Raw genomic sequence first — 17,160 nt, 5'->3', positions numbered from 1 at the left:
GGGTACAGGTCTGTCACTGTATAACACTGGGTACAGTACTGGTGGGGACAGGTCTGTCACTGTATAACACTGGGTACAGTACTGGGGGGTACAAGTCTGTCACTGTATAACACTGGGTACAGTACTGGTGGGTACAAGTCTGTCACTGTATAACACTGGGTTCAGTACTGGTGGGTACAAGTCTGTCACTGTATAACACTGGGTACAGTACTGGGGGGTACAAGTCTGTCACTGTTTAGGGAGCAAGAAGGGAATATTAGAAGCTTGTTAACAGTAGCAGCTTATATCAATATCGTTCTCCATCTTTTGGATGAGACGGTAATTCAAGGCTCCATCTGTCCTCTCAGGTGGATATGAATGATCCAATTGCACTATTGTAAGGAAGAGCAGTGGCGTTCTTTTCATCAACATCACAAAAACACATTAACTGGTCATTCTCCCATTACTTTATATGGGAGCTTGCTGTGTGCAAATTGGCTGCTGTGTTTGCAACATTGCAACAGTGACTACACTGCTAACATAGCACTTTGTTGACTATAAAGTGCTTTGGGAGATTCTGAGGTTGTGAAAGGCACTATAGAAATGCAAGTTCTTCCTTTGCATTTTTGACAGAGAGTTTGGAATTATGCCATGTCAGAATGATATATTCTGACAATACAAGCAGTATTAAACTGGAGCTGGGCACCAGCGAGCTCCAGCAATGATTACTCACTCCTGCGATGGGTTTGTGGTCCAAGGTGAATATTCACAAGCCGAATGATCGTCGAGACAAAGGAGCCGCACTGCACGCTGTGCCTGTCTCATTTCTCTCTGTAGCATGCTCCTGCTGTGTTGTGTACACAGAAAAGGAAATTCTGGGTCGGTCGTAGCCCACAGGCATTATCTAGTTAATGACCACGGCAGCTTAATGTGCTACAAACAGAGCATGATCAGAATCAAATCAAGGTGTGACCTGGTAGAGGTTGTGAAAATTATGAAGGGGTTTGATCGGGTAGATATGGAGATGTTTCCACTTTTGGGAGAGACCAGAACTAGGAATGATAAATATAAGACAGTCACTAATAAATCCAATGGGGAATTCAGGAGAAACTTCTTTACCCAGAGAGTGGTGAGACTGTGGAACTCACTACCACAGGGAGTGGTTGAGGTGAATAGTATCGATGTAATAAAGGAGAAACTGGATTGGAACAATTCAACAGTGACTGCACGTCTAAAGTACTTCATTGGCTGCACAGTGTTTTGGAACATCCTGAGCTTGCGGCAGCTGTTATATAATGGCCAGATCTGCCCCTATTTCTATCGTTTTTAAGTCTTTCTCCTACTCGATGAAATTTACAGCCCGTGACGTAGAAAACTCTTTAAACCTATTTGTGCCTTTTAATGCAATTATCTCTTTATCTGTCTCTCCTCCTTTAAGACACTCTTTAAAGCCTATCTCTTTGACCAAACTTTTGATCATCTGCACTAATGCAGCTTGGTGTCAAACTTTGCTGATAACACTCCTGTGAAGGGCCTTGAGACGTTTTAATGCTAAAACAAAATGTCCCCATATAAATACAAGTTGTTATTGATGTAAAAAGGAAGGGGAGAAGAGACACCAGGGAGCAGTCAGAAGATCAATGGGAGGTGATGGAGGTGTGACCAAGGTGATAGCTATTGTAGTTGTTCAAGGTGGGGAGAGAGAGAAAGGAGGGAGGGTTCTAGGAAGGGAATTCCAGGGTACAAGGGAGTGATTGCTGTAGATAGATTGGAGGGGAGAGTGGGGTTTGGGGAGGGATGGGGGAAGATACACTATTGGCCAGAATGAAGAGCAGGAGCTGGGATGTAGGACTGGAGGAGATTACGAAAAAGAGTACAACAATTTAAAAATCCAATTCTGCCCTAATCCTTTGGTTACCAATGCAGCTTGGATGAATCCTGGAGGTTTCATCACGTGACCTCTCACCTCCAAGCCATTCCCACCCAGGCAATCTATTCCTTTCATCCCCATCTCCAATATTTAAAAAAAAATCACAAATCAACAGAAATGTTCAAAGAAAATAAAAAGAATATACAATTACTTTTTAACACCTCTATGATTTTTCTCCCAGGTTTTTTCGATGGCAGCAGTGCCTTAGAGATTAGTCGTTAATCCCTGGAGACTCACAAGAACACAAGAACTAGGAGCAGGAATAGACCATGTGGCCCATTGAGCCTGCTCTGTCATTAAATACAATCATGGCTGATCTTGGGCTTCAATTCCACTTTCCTGCCCTCTCCCCATATCCCTTGATTCCCCGTGAGACCAAATATCTATCTATCCCAGTCTTAACTGTATTCAATGATGGAGCATCCACAACCATCTCGGGTAGAGAATTCCAAAGATTCACAACCCTTTGAGTGAAGTGATTTCTCCTCATTTCAGCCCTAAATGATCGGCCCCTTATCCTGAGTCTGTGCTCCTGTGTTTTAGATTCTACAACCAGCAGAAATAATCTCTCAGTGTCAACCCTGTCAAACCCCTTCAGAACCTTGTATGTTTCAAAAAGCTTATCTCTCATTCTTCTAAACTCCAGTATAGGCCCTTACCTTAGGGAAGGAGTACAACGAAGGTTCACCAGACTTGTTCCCAGGATGGTGGGACTGTCCTACGAAGAGTGATTGGGAAAAATGCGCCTGCATTCTCTAACGTTTCAAAGAATGAGAGGTGATCTCATTGAAACCTACAAAATACTTAAAGGTAGATGCAGCTAAGATGTTTCCCCTGGTTGGGGAGTCTAGAACCAGGGGACACAATTTCAAAATTAGGACCAATTAGGACCGAGATGAGGAGAAATTTCTTTTCTCAGAGGGTTGTGAATCTTTGGAATTCTCTACCCCAGAGGGCTGTGGAATCGCAGTCATTGAGTATATTTAAAGCAGAGATTGACAGATTTCTAAATACAAATGACATAAGGGGATATGGGGTTAATGTGGGGAAAAGGCATTGAAGTGAATGATCAGCCATGATCGTGTTACATAGAACATAGAACATTACAGCGCAGTACAGGCCCTTCAGCCCTCGATGTTGCGCCGACCTGTGAAACCATCTGACCTACACTATTCCATTTTCATCCATATGTCTATCCAATGACCACTTAAATGCCCTTAAAGTTGGTGAGTCTACTACTGTTGCAAGGCAGGGCGTTCCACGCCCCTACTACTCTCTGAGTAAAGAAACTACCTCTAACATCTGTCCTATATCTATCACCCCTCAACTTAAAGCTATGTCCCCTCGTGTTTGCCATCACCATCCGAGGAAAAAGACTCTCACTATCCACCCTATCTAACCCTCTGATTATCTTATATGTCTCTATTAAGTCACCTCTCCTCCTCCTTCTCTCTAACGAAAACAACCTCAAGTCCCTCAGCCTTTCCTCGTAAGACCTTCCCTCCATACCAGGCAACATCCTAGTAAATCTCCTCTGCACCCTTTCCAAAGCTTCCACATCCTTCCTATAATGCGGTGACCAGAACTGCACGCAATACTCCAGGTGTGGTCTCACCAGAGTTTTGTACAGCTGCAGCATGACCTCGTGGCTCCGAAACTCGATCCCCCTACTAATAAAAGCTAACACACCATATGCCTTCTTAACAGCCCTATTAACCTGGGTAGCAACTTTCAGAGATTTATGTACCTGGACACCAAGATCTCTCTGTTCATCTACACTACCAAGAATCTTCCCATTAGTCCAGTACTCTGCATTCCTGTTACTCCTTCCAAAGTGAATCACCTCACACTTTTCCGCATTAAACTCCATTTGCCATCTCTCAGCCCAGATCTGCAGCCTATCTATGTCCCTCTGTAACCTACAACATCCTTCGGCACTATCCACAACTCCACCGACCTTCGTGTCATCCGCAAATTTACTAACCCACCCTCATCCAGGTCATTTATAAAAATGACAAACAGCAGTGGCCCCAAAACAGATCCTTGCGGTACACCACTAGTAACTAAACTCCAGGATGAACATTTACCATCAACCACCACCCTCTGTCTTCTTTCAGCTAGCCAATTTCTGATCCAAAGCTCTAAATCACCTTCAACCCCATACTTCCGTATTTTCTGCAATAGCCTACCGTGGGGAACCTTATCAAACGCCTTACTGAAATCCATATACACCACATCCACGGCTTTACCCTCATCCACCTGTTTGGTCACCTTCTCAAAAAACTCAATAAGGTTTGTGAGGCACGACCTACCCTTCACAAAACCGTGCTGACTATCGCTAATGAACTTATTCTTTTCAAGATGATCATAAATCCTATTGTTGAATGGCGGAGCAGACTCGATGGGCTGAATGGCCTACTGCTGCTCCTACGTTCCTATGTTCCTAATTTATTCAGCCTCTCATCATTGGACAACACCCTCATTCCAGGGTCCAATTTAGTGAACCTTTGCTGTACCACCTCCAATGCGAGTATATCCTTTCTTAAATGTGGACACCAAAACTGCACACAGTATTCCAGATGTGGTCTCACCAAATTCCTGTACTCCAATCCCCTGGCAATAAAGGCCAACATGCCATTTGCCTTCCTAATTGCTTGCTGTACCTGCATACTAACTTTCTGCATTCCTTGTCCAAGCACACCCAAGTCTCTTTGAACATCAACACTTACACGTTTCATGCATTTTAAAAAATATTTTGCTTTTCTATTATGACCAAAGTTTTTTTATGTGTTTTGAGGGATGTGGGTGTCGCTGGTTAAGCCAGCATTTGTTGCCCATACCTAATTGCCCTTGAGAAGGTGGTGGTGAGCTGCCATCTTGAACTGCTGCTGTCCTTGGATTGTAGGTACACCCACAGTGCTGTTAGGAAGGGAGTTCCAGGATTTTGATACAGCGACAGTGAAGGAACGGTGATATAGTTCCAAGACAGCATGGTGTGTGGCTTGGAGGGGAACTTGCAGGTGGTTTGGCTGAAGGTTGGCATCTGTGATGCTGGGAACCTCAGGAGGAGACTGAGATGGATCATCCACCCAGCACTTCTGGCTGAAGATGATTGCAAATGCTTCAGCCTTGTCTATTGCACTGACGTGCTGGGCTCCCCCATCATTGTGGATGGGGATATTTGTGGAGCCTCCTCCTCCTGTCATTTGTTTAATTGTCCACCATCATTCACAGCTGGATGTGGCAGGATTGCAGAGCTTAGATTTGATCCATTGGTTGTGGGATCATTTAGCTCTGTCTATCGCATGCTGCTTCCACAGTTTGGCATGCAAGTAGTCCTGTGTTGTAGCTTCACCAAGTTGACACATTTTGAGGTATGCCTGGTGCTGTTCCTGGCATGCCCTCCTACACTCTTCATTGAACCATGGCTGGTTCCCCAGCTTGATGGTATTGGTAGAGTGGGGTATATGGAGGTATATGAGGTTACAGATTGTGGTTGAATACAATTCTTCTGCTGCTGATGGCCCACAGCGCCTCATGGATGCCTAGTTTTGAGTTGCTAGATCTGTTCGAAGTCTATCCCATTTAGCACATTTGTAGTGCCACAAGACACGATGGACGGTATCCTCAATGTGAAGACGGGACTTTATCTCCACAAGGACTGTGTGGTGGTCACTCCTACCAATACTGTCATGGACAGATGCATCTATGGCAGGCAGATTGGTGAGGACAAGGTCAAGTATGTTTTCCCCTCTTGTTGGTTCCCTCACCACCTGCAGTAGACCCAGTCTAGCAGCTATGTCCTTTAGGACTCTGCCAGCTTGGTCAGTAGTGGTGTTAGCGAGCCATTCTTGGTGATGGACATGGAAGTCCGCCACCCAGAGTACATTTTGTGGCCTTGCTACCCTCTATGCTTCTTCCAATTGGTGTTCAACATGGAGAAACACTGATTCATCAGCTGAGGGAGAGCGGTCGGTGGTGATCAGCAGGAGGTTTCCTTGCCTATGTTTGATCTGATGCCATGAGACTTCATGGGGTTTGGAGTCAATGTTCAGGACTCCCAGGACAACTCCATCCTGACTGTATACCACTGTGCCACTGTTTTAGAGATGTTGGTTGAGGGATAAATATTGGTTCCAGGACACTGGGGAGAACTCCCTTCTTTTATATCAAATAATGCTGTGGAATCTTGTTACAGCCACCTGAGTGGACAGACAGGGGCCCAGTTTAACACCTCATCCAAAAATGGTACTTGGACTCCCTCTCTAACAATGCAACACTCCCTCAGTACTGACCATCTGACATTGCTGTGGTCCCTCATTACTGCCTCTCCAATTGTGCAGCACTCCCTCAATATTGACTCTCCAACACTGTAACATTGGGAGTCTCAGTCTAGATTATGGGCTCATGTCATTAAAGTAAGGCTTGAACCCAGAACCTTCAGTTTGTGAGGTATGAGTGCTGCTTACTGAGCCATTGCAATCTCACAACTTGTCATGGTGAGATTTGAACTCTTGGTATCGAGGTTAGAAATATCAGGATCATAGTTATTTTACTAATGTGGGCGCTGATTCTCAGAGATGGGTGTGTGAGATTTTGAAGCTCAGATTTCCCTCATTCACTAATGCAGTGATAAATTATGAAGACAGGTTCATAAACTAGGCTTGTATTTCCTGAAGCATTAAAGATTGAGAGATAGTCAAATTGAGGTGCTTAAAATGATCAAGGGATTCAATAGAGTAGATACAGAGAAACCATTTCCCGGAGAGCGGTCTGTCCAGAACAAGGGGGCACAATCTTAAAATTGCGATTTAGGCCATTCAGAGTGTTGTCAGAAAACACATTTTCATACAAAGAGGCATGGAAATCTGGAATTCTCTCCCCAAAAAGCTGTGGATTTTGGGGATCATTTGATGCTTTCAAAATTGAGATGGATAGATTTTTGTTATGTCAGGGTATTGAGGGGTTGTGGAATTAAGGTACAGATCTGTCATGATTTAGTTGAATACAGGAGCCGGCTGAAAGGGCTGACTGGCCTCCTCCTGTTCCCAGTTGTACAGAGCAGGCTGCTGCCGTGTAACATTCCTGATGGAAGAGGTTGTTGCGTGTGGCGAGGGCGAGTGAAAGAATCCTTCCTCTTGCTTCACCTCAAGATCTCCCTCTGTGTCATTGTTGTCATGTCCAGAACGTTAGAACTTTGTCGTGCTAGGCCCCCAGCTACCAAGAATGAGGTCCATTAATTTTGTCATGATCATTGATTTTAAACTGTTACTGGAGTGAAGAAAGGACTTGTTAAACAGATCAGCTGTGGCTGGAAAAGACATTTGCATATTAACAGACAGTGATTGTCAAGGACAAAGGACCATTCCCTGACCCATTCAACCCACAATGGACCCTGATCGCCAGGTATTGTGTGTAAGAGGAGCATTCCCGAGACTGCTAAGGTGATACAATCCAAGACGTGGTCAGACCAGTTAGTTACATGACTCACCTGCTTGACAACCTGGGTTTTTCTGAATTGTACAAACAGTTTGAACTCAGAGTGTCTGTTTGCTCCTGGACTGAGAAGATCTCTCTCCTGTCTGCTCCCATCTCTTTCTCACTAGCCTCTGAATCCACTGAAGACACATGAACCCCAAGAGAGAAAAGTCTCCGACAGCGAACAAGGTTTAAGAAGAATACTGGGCCCCAATAAAAAGAAAGATCAACTACAATCAAGGACTCTACAGTGAGCTCGAAGAACCGTAACAGAAACTCTTCAGATATTGCCTCAAACATTTCCACTTTTTTTTCCTGCTCTTTTCTGTCTCTATTTGCATGTGTGTATTGCATATGCATGCTAGCATGGCTGTGTCGTGTATCCGTAGGCGTTAACCGAATTAGAGTTTAAGTTGAAGTTGAATAAATTTCAACTTTTCTACTTTAAACCTAAGAAAACCTGTTTGTGCTGGTTTCTTTGCCTTATAATTGGAAAGTGGTGAACAAGGATTCACCAAGGGGGTGCTAAAAACATGGTGTGTTTAAAATTAAACCCTGTTACAGTAAGACCAGGTGAAGGCTGAAAGGGAATCCTAGACACCTTTCTCACCTGGTCGTAACAACTTTTTAAATCACTTGTTCCGCCTCAGCTGGGTATTGTGGACAATTCTGGGCTCTGCACTTTAGGAAAGATATAGAGGCCTTAGAAAGGCTACAGAGGAGGTTTAACAGAATTTTAGGAGGGATGAGGGACTTCAGTTATGAGGAAGAGTTCAGACTGTTCTCCTTGGGACAGAGAAGGTTAAGAGGCAACCATATTGATGTTTTTCAGGATGATGAGGCATTTTGATAGAGTAGATAGAGAAAGATTATTCCCTTCAGCGAGTGGAACAACAAATTGAGGTAATGGATTCAAAATCATTGGCAAAGGAGGGGAGATGAGGAGAAAGGTTTTCATTCTCAGAGTTGTCGGGATCTGGAAGGCACGACCTGAAAAGGTGATGGAAGCTGATTCCATGGATATTTTTAAAAGGGAGTTGGACAGATACTGGAGGATGAGGAACTTACAGGGCTAAGGACAAAAAGGGGGAATGTGGGACTAAACACATGTGCCCTTTCAAAGAGCCAGCACTGGCACAATAGACTGAATGGCCTCCTTCTATGCCGTAAGGTTCTATGATTTCTATGAGACCGATCAGGGTTTAAAAAACACATTTAGCATAATTGTATTAACAATCATCACAGTGTGACTGAACTATCAAAGTACACATTGGCCTCTTGATGATAAGCACCTTGGCTGCTTTGGCCCTTATCTGTAGACCCAGATAGTTCTGCCTTGAACTATTGACCTCATGTCAGCTGTTAACATTAAATTAAAAGCTTCAAAAGAGAATGTGGCTGCAATCTATTTTAGCTTCATGACTGACAATAGGGTGTTTTCGGACAGCTTTGAAAACCAAGACACTCTTGCACTGGAAGCCTTTGTCAAGGTAACACAGGCTCAGCCTTTTTTCTAACAAAACATAGAGGCCCATTTTTGGATTTGAAATAATTTCTGCCTATTCTGCTTGCTCTCAGGCCGGGGTAAATATAAGAACATAAGAACATAAGAAATAGGAGCAGGAGTAGGCCATTCGGCCCCTCAAGCCTGCCCCGCCATTCAATAAGATCATGGCTGATCTGCCCCAGACCTCAACTCCTCTTTCATGCCCGCTCCTCATAGCCCACAACTCCCCGATATTTCAAAAATCTATCTACCTCCTCTTTAAATACTTTCAGTGATCTAGCCTGCACAACTCTCTGGGGTAGAGAATTCCAGACATTCACTACCCTCTGAGAGAAGGAATTCCTTCGCATCTCAGTTTTAAATGAGTGTCCCCTTATTCTGTAACTATGTCCCCTATTTCGAGATTCCCCCACTAGTGGACACATCTTCTCAACATCTACCCTGTCAAGCCACCTCAGAATCTTGTACGTTTCAATAAGATCACCCCTCATTCTTCTAAACTCTAATGAACAAAGGCCTAACCTGTTCAGTTGTTCTTGATAAGTCAACCCCTTCATCCCAGGAATCAGCCTAGTGAATCTCTTTTGAACTGCCTCCAATGCCAGTCTATCCTTCCTTAAATACGATGACCAAAACTGTACACAGTACTCCAGGTGCGGCCTCACCAACACCCTGTACAGTTGTAACAAGACTTCTCTATTTTTAAACTCCAACCCCCTACCAATAAAGAACAAAATTCCATTTGCATTCTTAATTACTTACTGCACCTGCATGCTAACTTTTTGTGTTTCCTGCACAGGGACACCCAGATAACTCTGTGCTGCACTTTTTTGGAGTCTCTCTCTATTTAAATAATAGTCTGCCTTTTAGAGTCATAGAGTTATACAGCACAGAAACAGGCCCTTCGGCCCATCATGTCTGTGCCAGCCATCAAGTACCTAACTATTCTGATCCCATATTCCTGCATTTCACCCGTAGCCTTGTATGCTATGGCGTTTCAAGTGCTCATCTAAATACTCCTTAAATGTTGTGAGGGTTCCTGCCTCCACCACCGTTCCTGGCAGTGAATTCCAGCCACCCACCACCCTCTGGGTGAAAAAGTTTTTCCTCATGTCCCCTCTAATCCTTCCAGAAACCAATTAGCCCTTCTCCTCAAACTCAGCCTTGTAAGGATGATTCAGGACTTCGTGCTCCCAGAAAATGGCAGGTGTCACTTTCTGACCCTTGTCAGGAATTGGATAAATGAGGAATAAGTTTCTGGGCTACGGGGAAAGAGAAGGGAGAGTGGGATTAATTGGATAGTTCTTTCAAAGAGCCAGCATGGGCAGGATGGTCTGAATGGCCTCCTCCTTTGCTGCATGATTCTCTTATTTGGTGGATGAATTTTATGAATGAATATAATTTAGGTCCTTCTATCTTCCAGGAGAGCCTCGGAAGTTTGACCCAACATTCAAGGGACCAATTCACAACAGGTGAGTGAACATCTTCATCACCATGTTATCATACCAATGTTCAATGTTTAAACACATCAGTCGACACTGTATCTAAATGTGCAGGTAGTTAGCAAAGTGATATAGACATTTGTTCAGAATCCTAACTCACGCCAAGTCCCGTTCACCTGTCACCCTTGTGCTTGCTGGCTCCTGGTCTCACAAGACCTCGGTTTTAAAATGCTAATCCTTGTTGTGGGGTGAGAGGAGGCTCGTGTGGAACATAAACACTAGTATAGACCAGTTGGACCAAATGGCCTATTTCTGTATAAAGGTCTGTGGAATATGAGACCTAGATTTGTGTTTGCTTCCAGAATTTTTATGTGTAATACCTAAAATTGGCTCTTAAGTTATTTTGTGTAATTCAAATCAATTACTTTTTATTCATTCACGGAGTGTGAGCATCACTGGCCAGGCCAGCATTTATTGTCCATCCTTAATTGCCCTTGAGAAGGTGGTAGTGAGCTGCCTTCTTGAACCGCTGCAGTCCATGTGAGGAAGGTACACCCACAGTGCTGTTAGGAAGGGAGTTCCAGGATTTTGACCCAGCGACAGTGAAGGAACGGCGATATAGTTCCAAGTCAGGATGGTGTGTGACTTGGAGGGGAATTTGCAACAACTTGTATTTACAACAACCTTTAACATAATAAATCATTTATAAGGCATTTCATGGGAGCATTTTAAAGCAAAACTTGACACCAAGTCACATCAGAAAATATTAGGGCAGATGGCCAAAAGCTTGGTCAAAAAGGTAGGTTTTAAGAAGCACCATAAAAAATCTGACTGAGGTAGAGAGGTGGGGAGGGAATTGCAGAGCTTCCGGCTTCAGCAGCTGAAGTCACGACCGCCAATGGTGGAGTAGTTAACATCCGAATGTTTAAGAGGCCAGAATTAGGTGAGCGCAGAGATCTGGGAGGGTTGTGGGGCGAGAGGAGGTTACAGAGATACGGAGGGGTGAGGCTGGTGATATTCCCATGCACCTGCTGCCCTCATCCTTCTGGGTGGTAAAAGTGGCAGGTGTGGATGGTGCAATCGAAAAAGCCTTTATCTTAATTAGCGGTTATCTGCTTTCTGATGATTGGACCATTATACCATGGAATGTATTATTCTGTTGTTAAGGCAAAGGTGCCGTTATAGAGTCATAGAGTCATTTACAGCACAGAAGGAGGCTATTGGGCCCATCGAGTCCATGCTGGCTCTCCACGGAGTTATCCAGTCAGTCCCACTCCCCTGCTCGATCCCCGTAACCCTGCAAGTCTATTTCTATCAAATGGCCATGCAACTTCCTCTTGAAGTCATTGATCATCTCTGCTTCCACCACTCTTGTGGGCAGCGAGTTCCAGGTCATTACCACCCACTGCGTAAAAAAGTGCTTCCTCATATTCCATCTGCATCTCTTGCCCAAAGCTTTCAATCTGTGTCCCCCTAGTCCTTGTACCAGTTAATGGGAACAGTTCTTCCTTGTCTCACTTGTCTAAGCCTGTCATAATCTTGTCATAGAGTCATTTACAGCACAGAAGGAAGCCATTTGACCCATCGAATCGATGCTGGCCCTCCACAGAGCTATGCAATATGTTCCACTCCCCGGCTCGATCCCCGTAGCCCTACAAATCTATTTCTTTCAGGTGGCCATCCAACTTCCCCTTGAAGACTTGTACACTTCTATTAAATCTCCCCTCAATCTCCTTTGTTCTAAGGAGAACAAACCCGGTTTTTCCAGCCTAACCTTGTAACTAAAATCCTCCATCCCTGGAACCATTCTGGTAAATTGCCTCTGTATTCTCTCAAGGACCCTCACATCCTTCCTAAAGTTTGGTGACCAGAACTGGACACAGTACTCCAGTTGGGGCCTAACCAGAGCTTTGTAAAGGTCTGGCATAAATTCCCTGCTTTTGTACTCTATGCCTCTGTTTACGAAGCCCAAGATCCCATATGCTTTGCTAACCACTCTCTCAATATGTCCTACCACCTTCAAAGATCTATGCACATGCACCCCTAGATTCCTCTGTTCCAGCAGACTCTTTAGAACCATTAATTCTATATTGCCTCTCCCTATTCCTTCTGCCAAAATGCATCATCTCACACTTGTCAGTATTAAATCCCATCTGCCACCTCTCTGCCCATTCTGCTGGCCTATCTATGTCCTGTTGCAGGAGGTTCATATCATCCTCACTGTTTGCCGCACCTCCAAGTTTGGTGTCATCAGCAAATTTTGAGATTCTAATCTGTATTCCAATATCCAAGTCATTTATATATATCAGAAGCTGTGGTCCCAGCACTAATCTTTGGGGAACACCACTGTCTATCATCCTCCAGTTTGATAAGCAACCTTATACCACAATTCGCTGTTTTCAGTCCTTAAGCCAATTTTTTATCCAATTGGACACTGATCCTCCAATTCCATGAGCTTCAATTTTGTTAACTAGCCTTTTATGTGGTATTTTATCAAATTTTTTCTTAAACTCCATAGAAACATCCACCGCATTCCCTTCATCAACTTTCTCTCGTTACTTCATCAAAAAATTAAATTAGGTTAGTCAAGCATGATCTACCTTTTACAAATCTGTGCTGTTTCTCCTTAATTAACTCTAACTTCTTCAATGGCCTGTTGATTTTTTCCTCTGATTATTGTTTCTAAAACATTACCCACTACTGATGTTAAACTAACTGGCCTGTAGTTGCTCGGACTGTCCTTTCTTGAATAAGGGTGACACATTTGCCACTCTCCAATCCTCTGGCACCTCCCCCATATACAGGGAAGATTGGAAGATTATGGCAAGCCCTTCTGCTATCTCCACCCCCACTTCCTTTAGCAACCTGGGATGCAAACCATCTGGACCAGGTGACTTATCTACCCTAAGCATAGCCAGGCTTTCCAGTACCTCCTCCCTCTCAATTTTAATGCCATCCATTGTTTCTACTCTCTCCGCTTCTGCTGATATTTTGTCACTTTAGATGGACATTTCTCTTGATGGCGTCAATGGCTGTGATTTTCCTCGGAGCTGCTCCCATCTTGGCATCGTAACCATGGTAGAAGTCTGTTGAAAGCTCGATATATGTTCCATTGCAGAACAGGAGAAGCTCTGAGGAAATTTCTGGCTGTTGTTTAATTACTGTAAATAAACAAAACCGGATTTGTGAAAGGCCGCTCAGGTTTGACGAACATAGTTGAATATTTTGAGGAAGTGATTAACATGGTGTCTCTGGGAGCACCTGAGGATGTTGTCTATAATGACATGCAGAAGGCATTTGGTAAGGTTTTGCACATGAGATTATTAACTAGAATGAAAGCACATGGAATTGGGAGATAACTTTGCGACATGGGCTGTGAATTGGTTGGAAGATAGGAGACAGAGATTATGGAAAATGGGATTCTGATTGTTGGGTTGGGACAAGTGATGTTCCCCAGGGATTTGTACTGGGGCCTCGGCTTTTCACCTTAATGACCAGTATGAAGGGATAGAGACCCGTATATCCAACTTTGCAGAAGACACCAAGTTTGAAGGCACAGGAAGTCATGTTGTTAGGAACAGGAAGTTACAAGGGGACATAGACAAATTCAAATTCAAAGCTATGGCAAATGGAGCTCAATTTGTGTAAGTGTGAGCTCATCCACTTAGAATCCTTTCATGATTAAAATAAGCTTGATCAGATCTCCTCCTTGTGTTCTTTTCCAATGGATATAATCCTAGTGTTTCAAGATAATGACAATAATTATATCCATTTATAGACATATTCTAAGGTCATTTTCCCTTTGCCATAGGAACATAGCACAAAAGAAGGCCATTCAGCCCCTCAAGCTTGTTCCACTATTCTGTATGTTAACTTCATTTATCTACCTTGGTTCTGTAATACTTAACGTCCTTGCCTAACAAAAATACATCAATCTCAGTTTTGAAATTTCCAATTGACCCCTAGCATTAGCAGCTTTTTGGGGGTGAGAGTTCCAGATTTCCACTCCCCTTTGTGTGAAGAAGTGCTTCCTGACATCACCCCTGAACGGCCTGGCTCTAATTTTAAGGTTCTGCCCCTTGTTCTGGACTCCCCCCACCAGTGAAAATAGTTTCTCTCTGTCACCTATCAATCCTCTGTACTTGAGGGAATACAGGCCTAGTCTAGGCAACCCTTCCTCATAATTTTACCCTTTTAGCCCTGGGATCATTCTGGAGAATCTGTGCTGCACCTTGTCCAAGATCAATAAATCCTTCCTGACTTGTGGTTGCCAGAACTGAACACAGTTACTCTAATCAGAGCTTTATATAACTGTCCTGACATAAAATGAAAGGGAACCATTTTGGAAACTCTCAGCAGGTCTGGCAGCAAATGTGGAGAGAGAAACTGACTTAACTTTTCAGATCGATGAACTTTCATCAGAACTCAATAAATTAGAGATGTAACAGGTTTTAATCAGATACAGAGGCAGAGACGTTATCCGCGGCACAGTGGCGCAGTGGTTAGCACCGCAGGTGATAGGTAAATTGGCCATTGTAAATTGCCCCTAGTGTAGGTAGGTGGTAGGGAATATGGGATTACTGTAGGGTTAGTATAAATGGGTGGTTCTTGGTCGGCACAGACTCGGTGGGCCGAAGGGCCTGTTTCAGTGCTGTATCTCTAAATAATAATAAAAATAAATAATAATGAACTGGTCATGGAGGCACGGCGGGAGATAGAACAAAAGGGAAGATCTGTGATAGTCTGGAGTGCAGGAGTGATTAAAAGACAAATGGGATGATGGTGAAAGGAAAAAAGGGGATGGTAATGGGACAAATAAAAAAAGAAAAGATGTGGCTAGAGGAGATGTAAATGCAGAACCATTACCAGCACCTACTGTCCAAGAAAATGGGAGCAGAGGTTATGATCTGAACTTGTTGAGTCTAGAAAGCTATAAAGTGTCTAACTGAAAGGTGGGTTACTGTTCCTCAAGCTTCCATTGAGCGTCATTGTAATGGTGTAGGGGCCAAGGACAGAGAGGTCAGAATTAAAATAACAGCTGACCGGAAACACGGGGTCACCCTCACGCACTGAATGCACGTGTTCAGTAAAGCGATCACCTGATCTACGTTTGGTCTCAGTGTGGAGGAGACGGCACCATGAGCGGTGAATACAATATTGTACATGGAAAGAAGTGCAAGAAAGTTGCACACATTTTGCAAAATTATTTTCAAATCCCCTCACCCCCTTTGTATCCCAGTGATGTCTGCAGCCCAGTTGTTACGAAAAGAAAAAGGCTTATAAAACCATCACTCAATTGTACAGACTGTTCCGGTCACCTTACCATTACTACAGACAGCACAGAGAGTGAGGACATCTCCAAAGACCATGCAGACGGGCAGTTTTTTGTGGGCTGGATTTAATGCACGCCTTTTCAGGTGAATCAGAAATTTCACGGCATCACCCTCCAGCTGTAATTAAACTCACATGAACTGATAAAAGAAATGAGACGATATATGAATTGAAAAAAAAGAGCCCTCTCCAAATAATGTGTGCAATTAGAATTGCAGATTTGCCCTTTTACAGGCATTACAGTATATGGTTTATATACAATTGGGAGATTTAATCTGTACACTTCAGGGCATGGAATATAAAGTTACTCTCTTGAGACAGATTCCACATTTTCTCTTTCTTATCTGTCAGCAGTAGGTAAACTGCCCACAGTGCTCATTGCAATGAACTGGAAGCCTATTCCCATAAGGTGGTAAGACTAATTTGCATTGCAACCACAAGGGATAGATTTACTAGAATGATTCCAAAGCTGAGGTTATACCTATCAGGAAATATTGAACAGGCTGGGGTTCTTTTCTCCGGAAAAGAGAGACAGAGGGGTGACCTTAAGATTATGGAGCATTTTTATACATTCATAGGATGTTGGCGTCACTTTCAAGGCCAGCATTTATTGCCCATCCCTAATTGCCCTTGAGAAGGTGGTGGTGAGCTGCCTTCTTGAACCGCTGCAGTCCATGTGGTGCAGGTACATACACAGTGCTGTTAGGAAGGGAGTTCCAGGATTTTGACCCAGCGACAGTGAAGGAACGGCGATATAGTTCCAAGTCAGGATGGTGTGTGACTTGGAGGGGAACTTGCAGGTGGTGGTGTTCCCATACATCTGCTGCCCTTGTCCTTCTAAGTGGTAAAGATTGCATGTTTGGAAGGTGCTGTCGAAAGAGGCTTGGTGCGTTGCTGCAGTGCATCTTGTAGATGGTAAACACTGCTGCCACTGCTGGTGGTAGAGGGAGTGAATGTGTGGATGGGGTGCCAATCAAGCGGGCTGCTTTGTACTGGACCGTGTCGAAATTCTGGAGTGTTATTGGAGCTGCACCCATCCAGGCAAGTAGGGATTATTCCATCACACTCCTGACATGTAGAGTCACAGAGTTATTATGGCATAGAAGGAGGCCATTTGGCCCATCAGGTTCATGCCGCCTCTCCACGGTGCAATCCAGTCAGTCCCACTCCCCCACTTGAAGCCTGCAGCTCTGCAAGTTTATTTCCTTCAGGTGCCCAGGTCATTACCACTCACTGTGTAAAAAAATTCTTCCTCACATCCCTTCTGCATCTCTTACTCCAAACCTTCAATCTGTGTCCCCCAATCCTTGTACCATCAGTGAATGGGAACAGTTTTTCCTTGTGTAACTTATCTAAGCCTGTCATAATCTTCTACACTATCAAAACTCCCCTCAATCTCCTTTGCTCCAAGGAGAACAACCCCAGCTTTTCCAACCTAACCTTGTAACTAAAATCCCCCATCCCTGGAACCTTTCTGGTAAATCTCCTCTGCA

At 43.9% G+C, this 17,160-nt stretch overlaps 1 protein-coding gene across 6 annotated transcripts in view; it reads left to right on the top strand.

The window, feature by feature from the left end:
• The window catches only part of slc44a5b (solute carrier family 44 member 5b), a 371,713-nt gene that overhangs the window by 156,293 nt on the left and 198,260 nt on the right, over positions 1-17,160 (top strand). For all 6 annotated transcript variants that reach the window (XM_068036576.1, XM_068036579.1, XM_068036575.1 and 3 more), the window contains exon 2: positions 10,318-10,366. In XM_068036576.1, coding sequence (XP_067892677.1) covers positions 10,318-10,366 — 49 coding nt within the window. The remainder of the gene's footprint in view (positions 1-10,317; positions 10,367-17,160) is intronic.

The sequence above is a fragment of the Heterodontus francisci genome, chromosome 8 (genome assembly GCF_036365525.1).
Source record: "Heterodontus francisci isolate sHetFra1 chromosome 8, sHetFra1.hap1, whole genome shotgun sequence".
In the NCBI taxonomy this organism is placed as follows: domain Eukaryota; kingdom Metazoa; phylum Chordata; class Chondrichthyes; order Heterodontiformes; family Heterodontidae; genus Heterodontus; species Heterodontus francisci.
The sequence above is the reverse complement of the archived record's forward strand: the minus strand, read 5'-3'. Positions and strand labels throughout refer to the sequence as shown.